The sequence below is a fragment of the Gossypium arboreum genome, chromosome 5 (genome assembly GCF_025698485.1).
Source record: "Gossypium arboreum isolate Shixiya-1 chromosome 5, ASM2569848v2, whole genome shotgun sequence".
Taxonomy (NCBI): domain Eukaryota; kingdom Viridiplantae; phylum Streptophyta; class Magnoliopsida; order Malvales; family Malvaceae; genus Gossypium; species Gossypium arboreum.
Window position 1 is genome coordinate 36,693,458 of NC_069074.1, and position 9,013 is coordinate 36,702,470.

Below are 9,013 nucleotides of genomic sequence, written 5' to 3' on the forward strand. Positions count from 1 at the left end.
TCATGAGTACAAAGTCTAAATATCAAACTTAACTGAATACAAGTATCTCTTACATACTTAAAATATTATTGAAATATTGAAAGCACCACTTATATATATATATATATATATATATATATATATATATATATGTCGTCGCTTTAATTCATTCGGATTGCTGCTTTTTTTTGTGCCTTGCACCTGTGATAATAGAAGTCTTTTTAGCATGTACAGTGCATCATGCACCCTTGATAAAACTAGGTTAAACCTCTAGCTCTTTTTAGCTTTTGTTGAGGATCAATTGGATTCCTAGCACGCAGTCTTGCCTTTATTGCATACAATTCAGTGACAACATCTTCAATCTTCATTCTCTGGGCAGGAACTTCAACAGAGCATGCAACACCGACTTTAGTGAATGAAACCAAACAATCCAACATTTTACAATCTATGTTTTGACTTTTCTTATTGATTTGTTCAAGCAGTCGGAAATCTAAAATCTCCTCAAATTTTTCTGGCAATGCCATCTTACAATAACTATGAAGGCTCATTCCATCACCAAACAAATCATCGGTTGGCCTCTTTCTGGTGATCATCTCCAAAATGAGAATCCCATAGCTATAGATATCGCCTTCAAGGGATGTAGAACCACCCATTCCATATTCTACAAAGATACAATTAAACAATATAAATAAAACACGAAAAGAATGTCTAAGAAACAAGTCAAATGATTAAAATGAAGTAAATATATGTTTCAAAGCATATCACCACAAAAGAATGCATTTGTCTAACAAAATAAGGAAAAAAAAATGAAATTTACCCGGGGCGAGATAGCCTAGAGTTCCTTTGATGATTGAAGAAGTCGTTTGCTCGTTATCCAATTTACTTGCTGCATCGGAAAGGAGCTTAGCAATGCCGAAGTCACCAACATGTGCAACCATGTCATCATCGAGAAGAACATTTGTCGGTTTTAGATCTCGATGAACGATCGGTGTTCGACAATGGTGGTGAAGGTAATCTAACGCGTTGGCCACATCTATAGCAATGTCCAACATTTGAGCAAAGTTGAGCTGGCGTGGCGAGTGATCTTCATCATAATCATGATGAAGCCAACTCTCTAAAGTTCCATTTGCCATGAATTCCAAAACTATAGCCTTGAAATCATTGCCTTGGTAGTCCATGCTTGAGCAACAAGTTATTAGCTTCACTAGATTCCGATGCCGAACATTTCTTAAAGCCTCGCATTCAACTGTGAAACTCTTTATAGCCCTAAGGTTTTGAAGGTTCAATACTTTGATTGCGACGGGGTTTTCTTGTTGATCAAGAAACCCTTTATAAACAGACCCGAAACTGCCCTTCCCAATGACGTTCGAGGCTTCAAAACCATTAGTTGCTTGAACAAGTTCCTTGTACGAAACTTGCACAAAATTAACTTGCTGCAAAGCCAAAGGGATCATTTCCTTTCCTGAGCGTTTTCGCCAATAAAGTATAGCAATGAACGCAACTGAAACCGAGGCAAGCAAAAGGCTAATGACGATAATGATAATGGATTTTGTTGATAAACCATTTCTTTTTGCCTTTGCTGCCTGATTGAAGCATTTGGGAAGCTCTATTTCAGGAATTCCCCCGCAAAGGTTCTTGTTCCCAATAAGAGAGAATTGACTGGTATTATTGAAGACCCCTTCTTCTGGAACTTCACCCTCTAACTGGTTGAAAGAAAGGTTTAAACTCACCAAAAATGGCAACTTTTGAAGTTCAAGTGGTATGGTGCCAGTCAAATTGTTACCAGAGAGATCTAAGCTTTCAAGACCTCTTAAAGTGCCAAGAGCTTGAGGAATACTACCATGAAAGTAGTTTCCCTGCATGTGCAAGATTCTTAATTCAGAAATCTCACCAAATCCCCCGGAAAGTTCACCTGAGAAATTGTTGTTATCAACGTATAACTCGACAAGATTCTTGGAGTTACTAATAGCTGATGGAAAGCTACCGTTGAAAGAGTTGTGAGACAAATTCAGAGTAATCAAACTTTGGAAAGCAGCAATCAGCTGATCCGGTATGGTGCCACCGAGTTTATTTTGCGAAAGATCCATCACTTGCATATCTTTGCACTTCCTGAGTGTCAATGGAATCCTTCCCTCAAAATTGTTACCATTTAAATAAAGGTACAACAATCGAGAAAGATTGCCAATGCAGGATGGAATTTCACCAGATAAACGATTCAAAGACAGGTCGAATCGCCCTATATTCCGAAGCTTTCCAATGGAAGTTGGAACTTCGCCTGTAAACAAGTTTTCCCCTATATGCAGGTCTATGAGCTTATCAAGATTGCCAATCCCTTCAGGAATACTTCCTGAAATCTGATTTTCTCCCATGAAAAGATGTTCAAGCTGGGCTGATAAATTAGCTATAGAGTTTGGTAACACCCCGCCTAACCTGTTATGATGGATATCCAAATCTTTCAATAGACTGCAGTTGGTTAAAGATGGAAGAAAATCCAAGTCTCCTTCTTTCCCAATCCCAAGATGGTTATAGTCAATATAAAACAACTCAAGATTCTGAAGCTTTCCCATATTTTCAGGAACTAATCCACTGAAACCATTTGAATAGATGTCAAACTCTTTCAAGCCAGAGATATTAGTTATTGATGCTGGAATTCTTCCGCTGAATTGGTTGTCTCCGAAATGCAGTATTTCAAGTTCCGGAAAAGCAAAACCCAGTTGAGATTCAAGACCACCATGTAACTTGTTTAAGCCCATCCCAAGAGCTCTCATGGCGGAAAGGTTGTAAATGGAAGAAGGTATGGTTCCAGACAGATTATTTTGACTAAGAACAAGTGTTTTCAAGTTGTATAATCTGCCGATATCAAAGGGTATATCTCCTTCCAAGTGATTATTCCCAAGTTGGAGATAATCCAGGGACGAAAGATTTCCTAATGAAGATGGGATTCCCCCAACGAAATCATTGCTAGCAAGAGAGAGTTTAATCATATTCTCCCCTGATTGAAAGGGAATTGTCCCAGAGAAACTGTTGTCCCTCAACATAAGAAACTGCAGGTTGGAGCAATTGTTGAGCTCTATAGGGATGTTACCTTGGAGATTGTTGTAACTTAGATTCAGTGAACGAAGCCGTTTCAAATGGCCAAATTCCCTAGGAATGTTACCTTTCAAGCTATTATTGGAGAAGTTAACCTCTCTCAGGAAACTTAAGTTCCCTATTGATGGAGATATGGAGCCACCAAGTTTCATGCTGGCCAGGCTTAAACCGATAACCCTTTGATGCTGCCCACCACATCGAACGCCTTGCCACTCGCAAAAATGGAGTGAAGCATTCCATGAAAGTATACCACTACCAACAAGCTCATCTTTCAAAGCAAGCAATACTAGTCTATCTGTTTCGTTCCCCAAGGCCGCCATCGCAAGCGTGAAGGGCATTGATACCAAGGTGATTACTGCAACAATGCAAAGCAGGAATTTAGTACGTGATTTCTCCATTGAACACTTTCAAAACTGATAGTGCAGTCGAGTGGTATGAGGCGTCAGAAAAAGAGAATATACAGAAATTAAACAGTCGAGTCGTTGAGTGGTAACCAAGCCAACGTGTTCATCCTTTGTGAACATATAGAAAGTCAATCCTACAAAATAATTAAAAAAAAGAAGAGGAAATGATCACAAAGGAATTATTGAACATTGTGAACATTGTGAATTGGCCAGTGGGTAATTTCATCGGAGCTCAAAATCTAGATACAGTTGCAGAGAAATGTAAATTCAACCCCGGATTCCACCAAACGGGATCTACATCTTTAATTCCACATGAGTAAATTTTTATAATAAATTGTTTCCATGCAATTTTATTATTTTGTAATTTATGTTTGAGATTTTAATTTTAAGTTTTAATTATAATTTAATTCATGATGTCTAAAGTTGTTTATTGTTTAAAATATTATTATTATTAATAATGAAAAATCATATTTAAAACTTAATTTTAAAAACTAAACTCACTCTAAATATAACTAAATAAAGATTTTGAAACTTAAAAATTATACCAAATCTCAAAATTTTCATATATTTTATAATATATATGATTTTTCAAAGAAGACATCTAAATAATTTCTTATATTGAGTTTATTTATAATAGAGTGAAAGCCATTGATAGATTTTCAAAGGGTGTGTTTAAATGGTCAGAGCAGTGGGCTCCATCTACGTCCAAAGTCAATCTAAAATTAAACCAGAAGTTGACTTACCATTGAGGATATTAAAGATGTTTATGACCGGATAGTTTGCATATATAAAATAATAAAGATGCTTTATCTTACATATTTTCACAATCTAAAAGTTTCCAATCTTCAAAATAAATTATTTAAATTAGATTAATTTTCAATTGAACTTACATACTTTTATAATATCAATATTCTTTAAACTCCAGAAATTTTATTTCAAAAATTATCCATCTTAAATATAAGAAGTAATCCAATCTATCGCAATAATAAATATAATAATGGTTATTTCCATTGACATTTTGATATCCACATCAAAATCACTTGCGTCCATAGAACAAATTTAATCTAATTTCTATTAAAATTTGATCTAAGTGTGACATTTTCCCCTATTTCATCGCTTTGATCCAAGAGCTTGTAGCCAACAACACTACGACTAAAATTTAATGTGGCATTTCAAATAAGAGAGTTCATGGCTACCTAAACACCAAACTTTTCGACTGGTATAGAGGAAGTGTATGAAAATGGAAGATGATTAATCTTGATGGTCTTGTTATGACAATGATGGGTTCGGATAAGTTCAGATTTTTATTATAATATATTTTAAAAATATTATGTTTTTGTAACATTCTACACCGATTTGGATAGAGGATTTAAATGCAGGATGTTATGTGGCACTTTATACCCGACTTAGTTGTTGGATCTTAATATAAAATGTCACATTTCGTTGCCGAATCAACTAACTTTTCCATTTTTTTTGAAAAAAGAAACGTAGTAGTAAAATTATTTTATAAAAATTTTGTTAGCATTTCTGCCTATTTTATATAAAATCCCTTACTAAATTTAGATTTCACAAAATATTCACATTCAAATTATCTTCCAAATCAACTCCCAACAATACGATTTCTCACAACATATAGAAGATAAACATCATTCTTCGGGGAGTTCTCTCTCATTTTTGTACTAATTTTCTTCCTTCTATCTTCTTTTTCAGTTTATTTTGTAAGAAAAAATAAATAAAGAGCAGTCTGCATGGGGGGAGAAACTAGTTGTTGGGGATCGACCCATATAAACAATGAAAAAGAAAAGGTAAAAGAACAAACACAAATATTTTACGTAGAAAACCCTCAAAGAGGGAAAAACCACTAGCAAAGGAGGCTTTGACTTTTCATTAAATGAGTAAACAAACGACAGTACGGTATGGAGAAAATAAACCTAAATATACTAATCATGCACATTGTACACTATCTTTAGCTCTGCATATTTGGCTTAAATTGAGTTCTTGCGCAAGTCTTAACAAAAATGAGCTTGTTAGTTCAGTGGTAAGGCTTCTAAGCTTTAGTTTACCCTTTGGTTTTGTGTTCAAAACCTTGTCTGCACAAACGAGAATTATTTTTGTTTTAAACTCTAGAGAGAATTCTGATAAGGGTAACTAATCAGAATTAGTGGGATGGAGTGGGGGGAAGTAGGTAGTTTTAAATGATAATAATAGGGATTTTTAATTTTTAATTTATTATTATTTTCCCAAAATTTACACATTTTCCTCACCCTTTATTCACTTCAGTTTTTCCCTATTTTTTTACTCTCTTTTCTTTATTTTACATTTTCTTTGTTTGAGGTTTCTTTCTTTCCTTTTGTTAATTCTTGTTGTAACATCCTGATTTTGGGCCTAGTTAGAATAGTAGTTTTGAAACCACGAATCCAAAGTAAAAATAATTATTTTATGATTATTATGAGGTCTATGATATGATTGCATGCTTGTGTGAAAATTTCATGAAGAAATTTTATGCATAAAGTGTCCAAATTGATAATTAGGACTAAATTGAATAGGTTGAAAAATATATGTTCTAGAAGCTTTGAGCATGAAATTGCCGTGAATTTTTAATTAGAGAAATTGGTGTCCATCTTCTCCCACCTTGGCCGAAAATCTCAAGGAGCCATAGCTAGGGTTTTGCTAAACTTTCAAGCTCAATAGTAAGTGCATCCTAGCCTTATTTTTAATGTTCTTTACATTTTAGAAGTCCTCGTAACCCGATTTACCTATTTCTAGCCATATTTTGAAGTAGAGTTTATGTTTGGAATTTGACCTATGTGTGACATGCATGTATTTTGATGTTTCATGACAGATTATGAAAGTTTGATGTGTGTTTAACATATTTTACTAAGTGATTTTTGATGAAAATACATAAAAATGACATATTTGTAAAAGATGTAAAATGAGAAGTAAGATGTATGTTTTAAGGAGAAATGTTGGCTGATTAGAGTATGTGTTAAGGTCGGCTGGGCTTGGGTGACAAAGAAAATGAGTACCTTTCATCTTATGAGACTATATTGTAAATATGTGAAAATATAGGAGAAAAATTGTAATTTTTTCAAAGTATGATTTATGGGCTATTTTGAACAATTTGATAATTAAATAAGTGAAAATTTTTTATTATAGCTTAAGAAAAACAAGGTCGGGCCTAAACCGAGGAAAGAACAAGGTTGTGGACTAAATCGAATAGTTAGCCATATTTTGGGTATCGTGTGTAAATAATGCAACATTACATTTTTATGTATCTAATGTTTTAATATTACATGAATTGTATAATTGTCTTGTGGATTTGAGTAATGATGACTCAATGAAAGTTTGATGTGGTGAAATTCCCGGTTGAACCTTAGGAATAGTTAGGATACAAATGTCATGACATTAAGGTTAAGTGAGATCCCATGTAAGACCATGTTTGGGACATGGCATTGGCATCGATATGTGAGATCCCATGTAAGACCATGTTTAGGACATGGCATTGGCACCGATATGTGATCCCATGTAAGACCATGTCTGGGACATGGCATTGGCATCGGTATGTGATCCCATGTAAGACCATATCTGGGATATGGCATTGGCATCTTATTATGTGTACGAGAATTCCTGAGTATCCTTTAGTATTCCAAGTGGTTCAACAGGTATTCCAAAGATTATGTCAAAGGAATGGCAAGGTATGATCATGTTGAAAGGGTACATATATGTACACAAAGCTCATAAATATTGAGATTATGAATCGATGAGACCTCGGTAAGAAATGAATGAATGAATCATGATCATGAGTTTTATTGTACATTACATAAATGACATGATTTAAGATGTATCTATGATACTTGATGACATTGTGATAAATTATATTATGTTATGTGTATAATAGTGCATGGTTAACGTTGTTAATTATTTAAATGTAAACTTACTAAGCTTTATGCTTACTCTCATTTCTTTTCCATTTTCTTATAGTATCGCCAAGCTAGCTTGGGGATCGAAGGAAGTCGGAGCTCGACTCACACTATCAAACTAATCTTTTGGGGTATAGTGAATTCAAATATTTTGAGTATGACATGTATAGGGGACTTGGTATTTTTGTTATATGCCATATTGGTTTGGCCAAATGTATTGGTTTATGATGATAATTGATTCATTTGTGTATGACCATGTGCTATGGCTTATAATGATTATCGGGTTGTAAGCCTATTTATTCAAGCATGCATGTGCTCATACAATTGTGATGTGGTTGGTGGATATGTGTATGTGATGAGATGTGTTATGGCTATGAATGTTTCATCATTTAATTGGAACTTGTTTAGTATGATGACTACCATGACTTAAATGAGAATTGGCAAGATGGGTTGATAAAGTAGGGTGACATGTGCATGTATAAGCTAACATGATAAGATGATGCTTAAGTGTTAAAATATGTTATGTTAAGTGTTTTTGAAGTCATGTATGTGTTTGTACAAGTTAAGGGTGGCAAATGGCTTGGAAAATAGCCTCAAAATTGTCCACAAGGATAGATACACGGGTATATGTCTAGGCCGTATGTGACACACGGTCTGCCCCATAGGCGTGTGATCTGGCTATGTGCTCCCTGCACCTTAATTGTGTAAAATAGAATGCCTAGTAGTAAGCACACGAACAGAGACACGGTCGTGTATCTCAACCGTATGAAGGACACGACCTTAGGACATGGGCGTGTGCCCAGGCAGTGTGAAGTCTGCACTTAATTTTTGAAATTTAATTCTCCACATGGCCTAAGCAAATGGGCATGTGACTCGATCGTGTGACCTTATTTTGTTGATGAAGTCATAGTCAGAGAGTTACAGGGGCTAAGGATGCAGGCGTGTCCCAAGCCGCACGGGCGTGTAAGACCACACAGTTTGCCCACACAGGCTTGTGACTCTCCAAAGTATGAAAATTTTCAAAGTGTTATAAAAGTTTCGAAAGTTCTCGGTTTAGTTTTGAACCATATTTAATTTATGTTTTGGGCCTCATAGGCCAATGTAAGAGACGATATGTATGTGAATGAAGGGTTTTTAATTTGGAAAAAATTTTATGGCCGGTTTGCATGAATGTGTGTGATTAAGTCTGGTAACGCCTCGAACCCTGTCTCGGTATCAGATACGGGTAAGGGGAGTTACACTTGTTACCAGTGGTTCGTCATAGGAATTACGTTTAACTCTCTGTTATTGATCATAAGACAATAAGGGCGTAAGTTTTGTTGATTATTTTTCTGTTATTGTTAGCTTTAACTTGTTTATTGTTCAAGGTTGAGTTTTAGTTTTAGTTTTCATTCTATACTCTGTTAAGTGTTTTCTTGATTTTGTTTAGGAGAATGTTGTGAAAATCGAATACCTCCAATGAAGTCTCGATTTGGACGCTAATTTTTGAGTGGTAAGAACTTAAATTTTGATTTAGAGGTTGGAACTTTGGTACGAGTGTGTTATTTTGGATGGGTTTTTGAGAATTAATTAGTGTGGTTTGATGAACGATTGTAAGATTTGTGTGTTCCTGTAGTGTGG

The 9,013-nt window shown here is 34.9% G+C and overlaps 1 protein-coding gene across 1 annotated transcript; it reads right to left on the reverse strand.

The window, feature by feature from the left end:
• Positions 1 to 236: 236 nt before the first annotated feature.
• Positions 237 to 3,762, reverse strand: LOC108451522 (probable LRR receptor-like serine/threonine-protein kinase At3g47570). Its single transcript, XM_053027542.1, has 2 exons — positions 797 to 3,762; positions 237 to 640 (listed from the first exon to the last, which is right to left on the reverse strand). Exons 1-2 carry the CDS (start codon positions 3,465 to 3,467, stop codon positions 237 to 239), a joined length of 3,075 nt encoding a protein of 1,024 aa, XP_052883502.1. The 5' UTR covers positions 3,468 to 3,762.
• Positions 3,763 to 9,013: the final 5,251 nt, after the last annotated feature.